The sequence below is a fragment of the Ursus americanus genome, chromosome 17 (genome assembly GCF_024610735.1).
Source record: "Ursus americanus isolate L20-20 chromosome 17, mUrsAme1.1.p, whole genome shotgun sequence".
Taxonomy (NCBI): domain Eukaryota; kingdom Metazoa; phylum Chordata; class Mammalia; order Carnivora; family Ursidae; genus Ursus; species Ursus americanus.
Window position 1 is genome coordinate 5,632,402 of NC_142143.1, and position 17,130 is coordinate 5,649,531.

At 49.4% G+C, this 17,130-nt stretch overlaps 1 protein-coding gene across 1 annotated transcript in view; it reads left to right on the forward strand.

Moving 5' to 3' along the window:
• EFCAB6 (EF-hand calcium binding domain 6) overlaps positions 1 to 17,130 on the forward strand; it is a 234,412-nt gene that overhangs the window by 204,392 nt on the left and 12,890 nt on the right. The window contains exon 28 of the mRNA XM_045779957.2: positions 10,988 to 11,215. Coding sequence (XP_045635913.1) covers positions 10,988 to 11,215 — 228 coding nt within the window. The remainder of the gene's footprint in view (positions 1 to 10,987; positions 11,216 to 17,130) is intronic.

Genomic DNA, 17,130 nt, shown 5'->3' on the forward strand with positions numbered 1-17,130 from the left:
CATCTACTGGTCTTTGCATCTGTAGGGTGGCTGATCCAGGCTGGCCCAGCTCAGGTGGCTTGAGTGGGACATCTCTGCTCCACGTGTTCTCAGCTCGTCCTCAGACCCGTGCTGTGCCTGGGGCCTGTTCTTCTCAAGGCAGCGCCCCCAGCACAGGAGGGCTTGCCCACTCACGCGAGTGTTTTTTATATTCTTGGGTCACATTGTACTTGCTAAACTTCCCTTGCCCAAAACAAGTCACGTGGCTGAATCCAAAGCCATATCCCCAGCTTCTTCAGTGCGAGGAACCCCAAAGTCACACGGCAAAGGGTGTGGACACAGAGAGAGTGGAGGAGACCGGCCTTGAATGCAGTATTCCACAGGAAACAATGTACACGTACCTCTGTTTCCAGCTCTACTGGATTTTTTGACACTTCAATCCACCTCTTCCCTATTGTATTCTCTCTTCCTATTATCCTTTTTATAACTTTTCCTAGAAAAGTTGTTCGGGATATGACTTGGTGGCAAACTGATTTCATAAGTCAGCCACGGTTATGGCTGAACATAACTAGACAGGATGCTAGAAGGTTCTTTTCTGGAATCATTCCCTTTTCGAGCTGTTGGAAGAAGAATACAATAGTCAGCATGTGAGCTAACAAACTTCCAGGTTCAGTTAACCCTTCTGGAGCATGCCCTGCCTGCAGCTGGTTCTTGCTGTCAGCGTAACTCCCGTCACGTGCTGCTCCCTCCCTCTCTGCCCTTGGTTTGGTTAGGTGTGGGTTAGGTCAGCAAGCTTCTCACTTGGCTCATCCCCCATCACCTCGAATGTGAGTTTCCTGCAGCAGAGACAGGCTCATTCATCTTTACCTCAGACGGGTTGGTACAGTGCCTGAAATGGATACTGTGCTCCCTGATTGTGTCTGCCTTCTCCTGGATGATTCTTGCGGGGCAGTTCTCTTCCACTGCTGTGTCTATCACTACCTTACAAACGGAGAACCTACGCCCAGAGAAATGAAGTGACTTGCTTGAAGCCACAGCCAGAGGAACCTGGAGCAGGGCTCTGGCTCAGCCACCCTGAATCGGAGCCCGGGGCGGCTGGTCAGGAGACCAGGGCTCTGTGGAATGTCCACGGTGTTCTTGGGCTCTTGCCCAGGCTCCTGGGGTACATGACCACATCTCAGACCTGGCTGCCACTACCCTGGCAGGTGGCTTGACCTATAGGCAATAGCATGTCCCAGAATGCCTCTGTGATGACTCACGATAGAAACGGTGTTAACCGGGAGCTGGGACTCAAACCCAGGTCTGTCAGACTCAGGCAGAAAAATCTGGATTCACAGCCCCCGGGAGCAGCAGCAGCAAGAATGGCAGCCCACGTATGCCAGGCATGGGGCCAAGCACTGCGCAGTGTCATTTTGTGGAAATCCCAGGCCTGCCCTTTGAGCTGGTTTTGTTTTTACCCCTGTTTTATCCCTGGGAGGGAAATGAGGCAGAGAGGGGTGTGATGTCTTGCTCAAGATCACAAGAAAAAGGCAGAGCTCAGCTCCATTCAGCTCTGGCCAACCCCAAAGCCCTCGGTTGATGGGAGACTGCCCTTGCCCTCCAGGCCCAGCACCCTTGGCCTGACCAGTGTGGCCCCTGGCCCCTGTGCTCTGTCCAGGCCAGTGAACTTGGAATCACGGGGCCACTGCCTCTAGCCGTGCTTCCGCAGCAGCCCGGCAGGCAGGCCCCTTCTTCTCGTGCTGGCGTGAGGCACCTAGAGATGGTAGGTCTGGCCCAAGCTGGGAAGATGCGACATGGTCTGGGAATCCCAGCCCTGTGCCTACAGGGCTCTCCCCAGCTCTTCAGCCAGCAGCTGTGTGCACTGGGAGAAACCCCAGTCAGAGCCAAAGACAGTGGCAAAGACCTCAGGCTGCAGAAGGGAGAGGAGCCCACCCCAAAGGCATGGGCTCCAGGTGAATTCTGCACAGGCCAGTGCTTGCTTCTCTCTGACCACCCCTCCACCCCAAATCTCCTCCCTCTGACCCCCAACCACCCAGTCTGCCTCCCTCTGACCCCCACCCCACCCAGGCTGCCTCCCTCTGACTCTCACCCCACCCAGGCTGCCTCCCTCTGATCCTCACCCCAGACCTCCTCCCTCTGACCCCCACCCACCCAGGCTGCCTCCCTCCAACTCCCACCCACCACAGCAGCCTCTTGGGTGATTCCATGCAATGGCAGGATTTAGAACCACAGGTGACTTGCTTTTACTAAATGAGATCTACGGATACGTTTGAAACTGAAAAGCACTCCATGTTATTCACAGACTCTTGGATGATTATATACTTCCCATATTGGGACATGGTTTCTTTTATTTATTTTGCCAACATTATAAAGTCACAAAGGGGACCAGGAATTTTCTTCTTGGCAGCGCTGGTCCCTATTTCCCTGAAACATCAAGAGGGACAGTAGTTTGGTAAAGCAAGGCTCCGTAAATGCCCTTGAGCAAATGAGAGAAAATTCCTTCAAAACAGAAGTAATTCTCTAGCCGGGTCAGACCTATGGTGTTTAAGATTTTTTTCTTTTAAGTACCCGGAACAGCCAGGTGTGCATACAGGTGTTGGCTGAGAGGCCGCAGGCAGGAGCACGGAGGTGCAGGCCCCACGGCTCCTGTTCCAGACGACGGTGTGGACGAAGGTGGGCGCCCGGCGCCTGATCCCTCCCCTGTGGTTCTCGGTGTCCCAGCTATCATTCCTATCCTGAAGGTGCCTTTTATGGAAAGCCTAGTTAGTTTCGGAAAGTGACATTTACATCGGAAGATAGTGGTGTCCTTTCTGATTAGGAGAAACATTCCTTCTAGTTATAGAAAAAGCACTATTTTTTCCCCATTCAGATATAATGATCACGTGAGACGTGCCAGGGACACAAAAGTGCCAGACCAAGAGCCATCTGTTCTTCCCTGGCGTCTTCAGTCCCTCAGAGCGAGGCTGGCGGTGGCTGAGCGGCTTTGTTCAAAAGCAGGATGAGAACCAGAATCGGGGCACCTGACAGATTCCGCTCCTACGTGCCCTGATGAAAGAGCCAGGAGGCTCTGCCCTTCCGCAGCCGGGCTGAGGGTGGGGGTGCTCTGGGCGGCATGCGGAGCAGGGCGGCCCCGTCCGAGGGCTCTGGGGACCTGCAGATCAGGAGTGCCTCCTGGTCACCGAGGCGATGACCGTGGTGCTGCTGGGAGTGGCGTGATCCGTGATCTCTGTTTATTCTTTGCAGCGTTCTTGTCGTTTCTAAGTTTTCTGCAGTGAAAGCACAGTAATTATTTTTGCAGGCGGCCAAAGAATATTTCTAACTGGCAGCAAAACCCCCTTCGTGAGAAGTTTTATTCCCCCCGCGCTCTCATGTGCGTGAACAGGAAATGGTGCTGCTTCTGTTCTCCTTGGCAAGTGCCTGTGTGTGTCCCCTTGCCTCCCGCCCTCCTGGCCTGGGAGAAAGTGGGGGGGGCCCTGGTCTGCAGCTCAGGGCCCGTGGGAAGAGCTGACTTTGCAGGCCGCGGCTTTTGTGGCTTTCCTGACTTCCAGCGCTCCTCCACCTCCCCACCTTGCTGAGTAAGGACATGGCCTCGGGCTCTGGGTTTTCAGCTGACTTACACCCACCCTTCCTTTGCCTCCCAGCTCAGTTGTCTCCTCCTCGGGGAGGCCAGTTGTGTCCACAGCACGGTGCCCCCTTCTAAGAGCACACAACCCGCTTAGAATCTCCCTCCCCTGCCGGAGGCTCCACCTGGGAAGAGACCTTATTTAAGGGTTACTTCTTACCTCTGCTTCCCCAGTGTCTAGAAGAGTACCGGTACGTGGCAGATATCCCGCAAGCGTTTGTGAAAGACTCGGGACAGTACTCGCGGGCGTGCATTGAGTGTTCATTCTCCACAAGGGCAGTGCATGCCACGTGTGCCCACAGGTGCTCACCTGCCCCTCGGGGCTCTGGGATTCAGGTGTTACTCAGATCCATGCACAGGTGGAGAACAGGGGTCCGACTCACAGCCAGGCTGTCCCACTGAGCAGGGCTCCCCGGCCAGTCTGTCCTCATCGTCACTCACAACCAGACGGTCCCAAACCCCGGACCTCAGGACCCCTGACTCTCCCAGCTTGAGAGCTCCAGTCATCCTCCTGACTCTACTTCCCTTCCCTCTCCACCCAGGACACCAGTGTTAATACTCACGTGTGTTTGTGCATGTGCATGTGCGTGTGCACACATGCACAGTCATTTGGACTATTTTATGGATCCTTTTTCACTTAGTACATCACAAACATCTTATCATACTATTAAATTAGTCCTTGAAAGATTCTAAATGGCTGCATTATAATCCATCCTATAGAAATATCATATCTTGGGGCACCTGGGTGGCTCAGTTGGTTAAATGCCTGACTCTTGATTTTGGCTCAGGTTATGGCCTGAAGGTCACGAGATCGAGCCCTGCGTTGGGCTCCATACTCAGCATGGAGTCTGCTTGAGATTCTCTGTCCCTCTCCTGCTCCTCTTCCCACTGGCGCACACGCTCTCTCGCTCTCTCTCAAATACATAAATAAAATCTTTTAAAAAGAAATATATCTTTTTAACTGTTTCTGTGCTGTCAGACATCCAAACTGTTGCCAATTTTGTAAGATCTTATTAATTTTGTAAATAATCCTGTAATGATCGTAATTCCGTGAGCTCACCTAGTTTCCTGAAGGAGAGTCCTAGAAGGAGAGGTGCTAAGTCAAAGGATAGGAACTTTTTATGGCTTCAGATATGTTATTCCATCTATTCCAGCAGTGATATCTTCAATCAGAAATTTGCCAGTTTGAAGAAAAAATCGAATCTTATTTTCATTTCCATTTCTTCGCATTTTGACAAGTTCAGAGCTTTTTAACATAGATCCAGGACTGCTGCCCAGATCCAAGGATCCAAGAATCCTGCCACTTCATTCATTTTATTGGTTGTGATATTTTTCCATGGTATGGATGCATTGTTTATTCACTCTTTCTTTGAACAAATACGAAGACCCCACCGTGTACCAGGCCTGTGCTAAACACTTGGGAATTCAGCAGTGAACAGAAGACTAGAGTCCTTGCCTTCATGAGGTTTATCTTCTGTTAGGGTAAGGAAGACAGTTAAGGAGTAAGCATATAAGGGATCAGAGAGTGAGAAGCACTACAGAACACGAGCAAGGACAAGAGAAAGGGAGGGAATGTGGAATGTGGCTCAGGCATGCTCTAAAAACCCTGAAGGATATGTGAGAACAGCAAGTGCAAAGGCCCTGAGGCAGAAAGGCACTTGGTGTGTTTGAAACGAAGCAGGAGGCTTGGTGGCTCTGAGCAGAGTGAGCAATGAAGAGAGTCACAAAGTGAGGTCAGAGAGTGTTGGGGGGTGTTGGGGAGGGCCATTGTGAAGCTCTGCCTGTTATTCTGGGCAATCTGTGAAGCCTTTTGAGAGGTTTGCGTGATCTGACTTGCACTGTAAAGACATCATCCTCAGAGGAAAATGACTGTGGCTCTGTGATTATGGTTCTGCCCTTGCTTATCCCTCCATCGGGAGAGCAAGTGTTAATACGTGTGTGTGTGTGTGTGTGTGTGTGTTTAAAAACATCATCCTCAGAGGAAAATGACCGCATGTGGACGCAGAGAGACAGTTGCTGTACTCGGTGTAAGGGACAACGGTGGCCTGGACCAGGTGAGGATGGGGCGGTCAGCTTCCAGATACGCACTGTGAAAGCAGAGCCACTGGGATCTGTGGATGGTTTGGAAGTGGTGGTAGATATTTCACGGGTGACTCCAGGCCTAAATTACTGGAAGGACAGTCCCCATTTGCCGAGGTCGAGACCTTGGAGGACCGTGGTTTGAAGCTGATGAGTCAGAGGAGGAGAAAGAACTTTCCTCTTTGAAACTTGGATATTCTTTCTTGCTTACGAGGTCCCTCCAACCCAAAGCTGTCTTGGAGTCAACCACACTGTTCCCTGCTATTTCAGTGGTGCTGTGGCTCGGCCACAGTTAGAAGCCTTTTCTCACCCACTAACAACGTAAGCAAGTGACCACTGACTTTCTTGCATGTTTCTAGACCAAGCCGCACGCCTCTGGTTATATCACGTTTATAGCATGTTGTTATCTGGCAGTCAAAAACTTCATCACTAGGCTTTCCCAAGAATTTCATGGCAATTCTCCTATATTTATTTCTCCATAGCAACTTTAATGTCCGTATGTCTGATGGTTCTCCCAAATATCCATTGATATTTTATTAAGATTTTATTAATTTTATTAATTTTATAATTTGAGATCTTTCGAAATGGAGTCTTCACATCTGGGATCATAGTACACGTCGCTCTGTATTCCAGCCTTGCTTTGACAGCCACTCCGTAGAAGGTGCACAGCTGTCTCTGTGTAGGTCTTAAGCTTTCATATGAAATTTATCCCAAAGTATTCAAGAGCTTGTCACCAGTGTTTTCATGATACAATTTCTTTTTTTTTTTTTGAATTTTATTTATCTTATTTATTTGACAAAGAGAGAGGGAACACAAGCAGGCTTCCCTCTGAGTAAGGAGCCTAATGCGGGGCTCGATCCCAGAACGCTGGGATCATGACCTGAGCTGAAGGCAGACGCTTAACGACTGAGCCACCCAGGCGCCCCCACAATGCAATTTCTAATGAGTTATAATTACCACCCAAAAAATGATATTGCTGTTTTGTATTTTTGGCTTTATTCCAGCCACTTTCCTCACTGTCTTGAGATTTTCTAGCTGTAGAGTCACATCCACAAATAATGCTGAATCTCGTTTTTCAACATTCATACAGTTTATTTCATCTTCTTGTCTTATTTCGAAAGCTGGAGCCTCTAAAAATGTGAATAGTAGAACTGACAGTTGAGCGTGCCTATCTTGTTTCAGACTTTAATGCTTTACTATGTTACCCATTTGATATGCTTGCAGACGGTGACTGGCTAATACTCTCATTTAGGGAGAGAGTATTATGTAAGGATCTTCTTTTTATTTCTATGTGGCGTAGCTATTGTATTCGAGCGTACACTATTTCTATCAGGAATCGCTGCTGGATTTTGTTAAATGCCTTTTTGCCATCTCTCAGTACGTGACCTAATGTAAGGAACTGAAAGGTCTGCTAATTCTTGAAGGATTCTTATACTTGGAGTAAACCCTAGTTGATTTTTTATTTTAAAATAATGGTTCTGGGGCGCCTGGGTGGCTCAGTCGTTAAGCATCTGCCTTCGGCTCAGGGCGTGATCCCGGAGTCCTGGGATCGAGCCCCACATCAGGCTCCTCCGCTGGGAGCCTGCTTCTTCCTCTCCCACTCCCCCTGCTGTGTTCCCTCTCTCGCTGGCTGTCTCTATCTCTGTCAAATGAATAAATAAAATCTTTAAAAAAAATAAAATAATGGTTCTATATATTCCTAATGGTCTTTTTAAAAATATGTTACTGTCTTCACATTCGTGTCCATAAGTTAGGTTGGTTTATATTTTTTATTTGAAGTGCTTATCACATTTTGGTATTAGGGAAATATATATAATGAGTTGGAAAAGTATATATTCCTTTCTGTGTTCTGGAATAATTTGACTAACGTAAAAATTATTTGTTGCTTTAAAGTGAGATACAGCTGGGGCGCCTGGGTGGCACAGCGGTTAAGCGTCTGCCTTCGGCTCAGGGCGTGATCCCGGCGTTATGGGATCGAGCCCCACATCAGGCTCCTCTGCTATGAGCCTGCTTCTTCCTCTCCCACTTCCCTTGCTTGTGTTCCCTCTCTCGCTGGCTGTCTCTATTTCTGTCAAATAAATAAATAAAATCTTTTAAAAAAATAAATAAATAAAGTGAGATACAGCTTGCCCTTAAAATCAGCTAGGTTTGGCACCTTTTTAATAATAGATGATAGATCTTTTAACAGCCTTTTCCATTTCTAGGTCCTATTCAGGCCTTTCTAATACTCAAGTTAAATTTAATAATCTCTATTTTGCTTAAAAATGATTCAATTTCCTCTGGAGTTGAAACCATATTAACCCAGGGTTGCATAATCAAAGTCGTGAGAATTCTTCCATATCTGTTGGTAGAATGAGAGGATTTCCAATTTGTTTTGTGTTTTAAAACTTTCAAAGAGCGCTTACGTATACCGTCTCACATCAGCCCTTCCTTATTCCTCCTGGATAGATGAGGAAACCAAGGGGAAAGGGGGCTAGCGGCTTGCATGGGGCCACACAACGTATTAGAGGCAGAGTCTAGCCTCAGACCCGGACCTCCCACCTTCCCGTGCTAGACTTGTCCACCTGTGTTTTTCCCAGCTGTGTCCCCTGGGGGCCCATCCTTCTCAGGGCACAAAGGAGCGCCAAGTGTCAGGATGGACTTTGAGCGTGACTCTCCTTCCAGAGGAGGCTCCTTTGCTCTCTGAACGCCAACATCCCTTGGAATGTTTGGGGAAACAGCCATGTGCTTAGCTATGGGAGGTGAGCTGTAACTGTTTGGCAATGTATCACATCTGCCAGTAAGGTCAGTTTCATTTTCTAGAACGGGAAAAGAAAGGCATTCACTTGCTTTGAATGGCTCCAAGTGGATGTATTTAAAAGCTTCTGTTGACCTTTTGGTGGTTGAAGATGAGACAGGCTGTGGTCTGAGTGTGTGGGATCACGGCTTTGAGGGTATTTCCAGGAGCATCCTGTGTTTGATGCAACTTCATAAAGTAACACATGCTCTGTCCTGAAGGATAGTAACACAGAGTACATATATTGCTGTGGAATTGTTGAAAATGAGACATGACCAAGATTTTTTTTTAACTTAAATTCAATTAGCCAACATGTAGTACATCATTAGTCTCAGATGTAGTGTGCAGTAATTTATCAGTTGCATATAACACCCAGTGCTCATCACATCAAGTGCCCTCCTTAATGCCCATCACTCAGTTACCCCATTCCCCCACCCACCTCCCCACCAGCAACCCTCAGTTTGTTCTCCAGAGTCCAGAGTCTCTTATGGTTTGTCTCCCTCTCTGATTTCTTCCCATTCAGTTTCCTCTCCCTTCCCCTAGGATCCTTTGCACTGTTTCTTATATTCCACGTATGAGTGAAACCATATGATAATTGTCTTTTTCTGATTGACTTATTCACTCAGCATAATACCCTCTAGTTCCATCCACGTGAATATAAATGGTAAGTATTCGTTCTTTCTGACGGCTGAGTAATATTCCATTGTATATATGGACCACATCTTCTTTATCAATTTATCTGTCGATGGACATCTCAGCTTCTTCTACAGTTTGGCTATTGTGGACATTGCTGCTATGAACATTGGGGTGCAGGTGCCCCTTTGGATCAATTCATTTGTATCTTTGGGGTAAATATCTAGTAGTGCAATCACTGGGTCAGACGGTAGCTCTATTTTTAACGTCTTGAGGAACCTCCATACTGTTTTCTAGAGTGGCTGCACCAGCTTGCATTCCCACCAAGAGTACACGAGGGTTCCGCTTTCTCCACAACCTCGCCAACACTTGTTGTTGCCTGTCTTGTTAATTTTAGCCATTATGACTTGTATAAGGTGGTATCTCATGGTTTTGATTTGTATTTCCCTAATGACAAGTGATGTGGAGCATTTTTTTCATCAGACATGACCAGATTTTAATACTAGCTTGGATCAAACGTGAAAATCTTGTAAAGGTCTTAGCACAGCATTGCATCATGAGAGAAGTCACAGCTACAGTCATGACAGGTTTTGATGGAGGAAATGCGGCAGATTTCAGAATTCACCCTGGTCGGGAGGCAGCTCTCATGCATCATCACCCGCGCGTTCCCACAAAGCCCGGTGTCCCCTCCCATCCCACAGCCTTACCCCTTTCTCAGACTTCAGAAGCTGAACCGCTGAGGCAGCAACCACAGGTCTGGTTTGGGGGACCTTTTTCTGCTTGCAGCAAATAGGTGGGTGTCAGGGCTGCTTCCCCGGGCCTGCCCACTCCCCCTGAGCCCTGTCCCTTGGAAAAGGCTCAGGATGCAGCTGCCCTTTGAGCCCCAGTCTCCCAAGTCTGGCTTCATTGCAAGCTAAGTCTGTCTTCCTCACTGGCCCCAGGGTGAACACAGAGACCCTTGTCATCTTAGCATCAGCTGGTGATCACTAAGTAACCTCCTTGTCTGATATTCCTGCTGTCCCACTGGTCCACCATGGTGGTCATCAGCATGTGTGGAATGTGGGCTGCGGTCCTCCCCAGGCTCCTCCCTGCTCACCCTGCCTGGTCCTCTCACCAGCACATAGCCTTCACATCCAGTAAGAAGGTCCTTATCCTCCCCCACTTTCCCCACAGCCCGTACCTCCTCCTCCAGAAAGCGGCCCCTGAGCCCAGGCTGTGGCTCGCCCTCCTGCGGGCTCCCAGGCACCATGGACAGCACCACGAGGCCCTGACCTCGGCTCCCTGACTGCCCGGGGAGAGGTTCAGAATGCCAGGGCTCCGAGGGCCTACTCCACTGCCCCGCTCAGCCTCCAACCCCGCAGATTCTGCGCTTGCCAGGATTAGATCCCCATGGGCCTTGAAGTTTTGGGCTTAAGGGAACACTTAGCCAGCAGGGGTGCTGCAACATCGTGTAGTGAGGGCCATCACAAACTGCCTTGCCAATTCTAACGCTGTTGAGTATAAATCCACTACCCTGATGTCCAGAACTAAAGCGGTCTGGATGCACGTTCACTCCCTTACCTCAGAGCAGACACTCGCTGTGTGTTTGTGAAGTGAACCAAAGGACAGACCGAATGAGTGAATGGATGAGAATAAAGGCCTGCCCTCCCCGGGACCAGCTCCACATATCCCCCACACGGTGGCCCTGACTGTGGCTCCCTGTCCGTAGCCAGGAAGCCCAGGCTTCTCTTCAGCCAAGTCTGAACCTCTGGTTGGATCCTGTCTGACACCCACGTCTGGGTGGCACTTTTGCTCACCAAGCTGGGGCTCCCCCAAGACCTGCCATGGGCAGTGGGCCCAGAGCCACGAGATGATTTATTATTTATTATATGGATCAATTTTCCTTTCCCCCCCCCCAGACTGCTGCCGAGTGGGCTGAGAAAATGCCCAAAGGCCCGCCGCCCACGTCTCCCAAGGGAACGGCAAACCAGGAGCTGCTGGCTCGGCTCCACAGGGCAGTGGGCTCCCATTACCGTGCGATTGCTCAGGAGTTTGAGAACTTCGACACCATGAAAACGAACACCGCCTCCAGGGATGAATTCAGGGCCATTTGTTCCCGCCACGTCCAAATTCTGACCGATGAGCAAGTAAGAGATGCATTTGGTTCATCGTCCTAACCAGTGTTGTATGAGCGTCAGGCCAGAGTTTAGGGCTGATCTCTATTTTGAAAATACTTGAAGGTTTTGGGGGGGGTGTGTTGTTGTTGTTGTTGTTATTGTTTTGTTTTCAATCTTACTGAAGACTCACAGGAGCCTTCTGTTTGTGTAACAAGTATGAATTGCACCTTTTCGATCAGGGTGCAAATGTCACTTTTATTTTGAAAATCAAATTAAACTCGGCTCCAGCGACCACGCTCCCTCTTCCTTCCCTGGATAATCTCTGGACTTATGTGACCCAGAGAGGCAGCCAGTCTCTCCCCACACCTGAACGGGGCAACGTAGAGCCTGTGAGTTGCTCTGGAGCTCCGGCCACACACACACCTCCCCCCCCGCCGCCCTCTCCCTGCCTCACCTTGGTTCTGTTGCCAGTGCTTCCAGAAACTCTGGGGATGCCACCGTGGGCATGCTGGTGACATGCCCACCCCACTGGCTGGATGCAGGCCCCCCTCTCTGAGGCCCTCCTGCCCATCACAGAGGCCCCAGAAGAGATTCTCAGCAGATCCCTCCTCAAAAACTGAATGGTGCTCTTTTTGGCTCTGACAGCCTGTCACGCCAGCTTCTTTGTCCTCCATGACCTTCCAAGGCCAGGAGCACCTCCTGGCAGGATGGCATCCTGAGGGCCTGCCTTGCTTACTAACTCCAGTCAATAATAACACTGAATGTTAGTGCCTGGGGAGCAGTTCCCTGGGTGGCTCGCTCCTCACTGTGACCCAAACACCGAAACAGAACCCGGCACAGGGCAGGTGCGCGGCAAGTCCCCGTGAATGGATAGTGTCGCGGGTTTAGCGTCCACGTTCTCCACTGCCACGGCCCAGTGGCCAAACAGCCAGGATGACACAGAGCACCAGGGATCCAAGTGCGGAAGCAGAGTTCCCTGCCCAACAGAAAATGCACTGCTACAAGCACGCTGCACTTGTCAAACAAGTCGGCGCCCTATTCCCAGAGAATAACTCAGGCGAAAACGGAAATCCAAAGTACTTCCGAAAGCAGCCCCACCGCCCTCCTTCCTCTGATTCTGCTCAGGCTCAGCCCAAGAAGCTTCCCGCAGCTCCCGGGTGGAAAGGTCACTCTCGGCTCCCAAGTTGGGTCACTCCACCCTGAAGCCTCATTTTCTGAGGTTTCAGGATTAAGGACTAAGAGCATTCACGGGAAGGGGCGATCATCACACCCGACCCCCGCCCCACTCAGGCCTTTGAACTCATCACCCTACAGAGTGAATTCATTAATAATGAATAATATGAGCATCAGATTTCACTTTCCTAAAATACCACTTTTTTAAAACATTATGATCATTTTTGCTAAGCGAATTTAAGTGCTTTTCCCCAACAGTTCAGTCGCATAGATCATCAAAGCTGAGCGAGATCGCTATTTGCAAATACTTCTCTCCATGACTATAAATGGATACAAACCTTTAAAATTAATCCAGTTGCATTTATTATTCTATGGGGCCAACTAACAAAGGTTTTACTAATAAAGATTTTTCATTTCATCTAAATGAATAAACTTTCACTCTAATTATCAATATACATTAATGACATGCTGGCGTGTCTGGCACGTATAACGGAGAACTGGATTTTAATCATCCACTAAGAAGCTTCCACATCCCCAGCACATCAAGCCCCCCACCTCTCCAGCAAAATCAAGCACTTATTTTTAAATGCTGCCTTCTAAAAATACGCAGACACATCTCAAATATAGTCTGCATCATCGAGGGCATCAAAGTCTGGCATAAGTACCACGGTTTAAGTTGGGGGATGATTAGCAAAAATTGTGCTCTATTTGGGAAGGGTGCTTCTGGATATAGGCTGGCAAACAGGAAGCCAAAGCCACAGAGATCCACGTGTTTTCTCCTTGCGTGAGTCATGCGCCGTGACCTTCTTGGTTGGATGGTACAGTGTCTGTACCGGGAGACACAGAGGTAATTTGGCACCTCTACAGTGTCTGGACCTCACTTGCCATTACTCAGAAGGGTTCCCCGAAGATGCTGGGACAGTTCCAACCATGTTAACCAGCATCCGAGTAGAGATCTCGTGTCTTGGTTTATCTGTATTATAAAAACGAGCTCATCCTAAAAATAAAAAATCCAACCGTCATGAATCTGAGAGGTCAGCTTTCTTGACTTACAGAGCCCTGCAAGCAGGGCAGACGCTACATCTTTTGAAACCTTTTGATGTAATTAACCTTTCAGAAAAGGAGAGAGACCTTACGAGCGGATGGAGTCGGAAACTGATGGGTCTCCGTGGCTCTGCACTACGCATGTTATAAAAGGCCATAGGAACTGGGTCTGCTTGGATATGACTTAAGCAGATAGGGACCCACGGAGAGAGCCTCTCCTGGTCAGGCAATTTAGATCAGTCCTGGTAACTGAGTGGGAACTTGGCTCTATTTGTGGCTATGTTAGGGAAAGGAACCATTCAACATTTCTGAACATTTCAGATGTGGTGTTTCCTAAACAGACACCTCTAGGAGGTGAGAAGCACGCAGGCAAAGAGCAAACAGCCCTTCAGGCAGGCAGACCTGGGTTCAATGCTGCTTCTGCACTTGTCCAGCTGTGTGACCTTGGACAAGTTACTCAACCTCTCTCCTTGAGCTTTATTTGCGTTTGTTATTGCTGCCCTTACCCTGAGGGTGCCTGGTGCACAGGCATCAGACTCCTCCAGCAGAGGCAGCGTCATTGTGTGTGGGATGTGGGCCTGGGGTGCCACGTGGCCACTGAGTATTCCTACTCTGTCTCAGCGGCCAGCAGCCCCTAGCCATCTGGGCCACAGGATGGTGTCTCCCCTGCTCTTGGTGCTTAGTACTCAGTGCCAGGCTTATGCAGGGTGGTGGTATATCTTGGCATGCCTGGTCCAGCCTGGTTTAGGCAGGGCCTGTGCCTCTGGGCCTCAGGAGCGGTGCCTTTTCCACGTTCCTGCCCCTCAAGGCGCCCTCTATGGCAGTCAGACTCCACCTTGTCTCTCTGGCAGGGGAGTTTCCCATTCCTTTGCAGGGGTAGCGGACCTCTGACCTTGCTTTGTATAGATGCAGACCCTGGAGGCGTTGCTGCCCCTCCTCCAGGCCTGCCCCTCCTCCAAGCCTGCTTGCACCCTCCCCCCTGGGGCCATACATCTATGGCTGGGCACTGAGGGAGGGGGGTCCTACTCCCCCTAGAGGCAGAAGGGTTTGCTGTTTCCACCACCCCCCCCCCCGCCCCCCCGGGATCCTGGTCTTGAGAGGGTTTGCTACGCCTCCTCCAGCGGCTTCAGGCTTTCACTGCCCATGAGAGGAGGCTCTGGAGAAGCAAGTAGCCTTGTACGTCTATCCCGTCCTATGCATTGCCTCAAGACAATGGAGGAGAGCGTGTGAGCGGGAGCTTTCCGTGTCTGGGCCTCCCACTCATTGCAGGCTCACGCGCCAGCCTGCACTTGTCCTGGACGAATCTGCGAACATTTTAGCCGATTTCTTCCCGAGCTCTGCCAGGCATGAGAGCTGGGGTGTCTGGCTGTCTTGGAGACTGGGGGCTCCGTGGCATTCAGTCCCCGTGGCTCCCTGGAGCCTCCGCTCTCTGACGGGCTCTAGCACAGTTCTGATTTTGTAGATATTTGTCTTTCTCTTGTTGTCAGGAGAGGAGCAGTGTTCTCTGGCAGCTTTCCCCATCACAGAAGCAGACCCCAAAGTCAGATATGTTTAAGTGTTCAGAGGTAGAAAGTACTCTGCATTTGAAGGGGACATTTCAGCAAGTGCACGATCTGCCACCAGGACATGGAAACTTATTCGCTTTCAACTCGTTCACAAACCACCAGAATTTTGCCTGGGTTTCGTGCCCAGCTCACGGGCCTGTAATTTCAGAATGCACTCTCATGGTGCCCGTTTCCAGTCTTCTCGATGCCTCTCCGGTCCCCGCAGCCCCCACCGGCCTCCGTCCTGGGCCTCATCTTTAGTCCCGATCAGCGTGCTGGGGTGTGATGATCTATCAGGATTGAGGGGCCATGTGTGGGCTTCCGTTTCCCACCCACCCAATTCCACGTCTGCCCCCAGTGTTCATTCTGCCCTTCATGGTGCAGAGAGGATTTCCATGGTCCTGCCTTGACTTTCACTTGTACCACAAGATTTAATTAGGAGTTGGTCCATCTCTGCCCCTCCTGCCGGACCAGGAGACACCACTGTTGTCCTTAGTGGTTTTGTCAGTGTCCTCACTCCTATGCTTCAGGTTTTCACCGCATCCTTAAGCATTCACACCCTTCTTTGTATTCACCCTTGATAACATGGCCTTTGTCCTCCTTCCTCCCCAGCGTCGCTAACACAGGAGTGCGGGAGAGCCCTCCGCAGCCCACGTCCTCTTACGTGGCCACATGTTTTTCTGCTTTCTGAAAGCCCTTCATGAGAAATGGAATTACAATATGGCTTCGCGCTGTCGGTCCCTCTTCATTTTTAGAGGGTCTTACCATTGTCTGATAAGTCTTATGTGAGTTTCTTAGGACTTTCGGCAGTTGAGCAAATACGTCTAGAGCACCTGCTGTGTGCCAGCCCCTTCGTGAGACGTTCAGCATTTAAAGATGAATCTCAGATGACCTTCAGAGAGCTCCAGGACCAGGCAGGACGTCGCCTGCGGAGGTGGCTTCAGCACAAGGGGGGAAGGCAGAGAAGAGCGCCGGTCATCTGTCCCGGGGGTTTGGGAGAACTTTCCTGGAGGGAGACCGGTGGCAGGGCCTCCTCCTTTTAGGCGGTGGCTACTGCCCTTGGTTATGGTGAAGTCTCTACGAGACCACGTGGCCACTTTCTCAAGATCTCTCGCTTCCACACAGGGACCTCTCAGAGCCATCCTGGCAACTTCCTGCAAATCTACAATTCTTTTGAAATAAAAAGTTTAAAAGAGTAATCAAGAGGCCACAGCAACTTTTTTCATGACACATCTCCAAAGGCAAGAGAAACGAAAGAAAAAATGAACTTGTGGGACTTAATCAAGATAAAAAGCTTCTGCACAGCCAAGGAAACAGTCAAAAAAACTAAGAGGCAGCCCACGGAATGGGAGAAGATATTTGCAAATGATACTACAGATAAAAGACTGTATCCAAGATCTACAAAGAACTTCTCAAACTCAATACATGAGAAACAAGTAAAACAAAAAATGGGCAGAAGATATGAACAGACACTTTTCCAATGAAGACATACAAATGGCTAACAGACACATGAAAAAATGTTCAAAATCATTAGCCATCAGGGAAATTCAAATCAAAACCACACTGAGATACCACCTTACGCCAGTTAGAATGGCAAAAATTGACAAGGCAGGAAACAACAAATGTTGGAGAGGATGTGGAGAAAGGGGATCCCTCCTACATTGTTGGTGGGAATGCAAGTTGGTACAGCCACTTTGGAAAACAGTGTGGAGGTCCCTTAAAAAGTTAAAAATTGAGCTACCTTATGATCCAGCCATTGCACTACTGGGTATCTACCCCAAAGATACAGACGTAGTGAAGAGAAGGGACATATGCACCCCAATGTTCATAGCAGCATTATCCACAATAGCTAAATCGTGGAAGGAGCCAAGATGCCCTTCAACAGATGACTGGATTAAGAAGATGTGGTCCATATATACAATGGAATATTACTCAGCCATCAAAAAGAACGATTTCTCAACATTTGCTGCAACATGACGGGACTGGAAGAGATAATGCTAAGCAAAATAAGTCAAGCAGAGAAGGACAATTATCATATGGTTTCACTCATTTATGGAACATAAGTAGTAGGAAGATCGGTAGGAGAAGAAAGGGAAGAAGAAAGGGGGGGTAAAAAGAAGGGGGAATGAAGCATGAGAGACTACGGACTCTGGGAAACAAACTGAGGGCTTCAGAGGGGAGGGG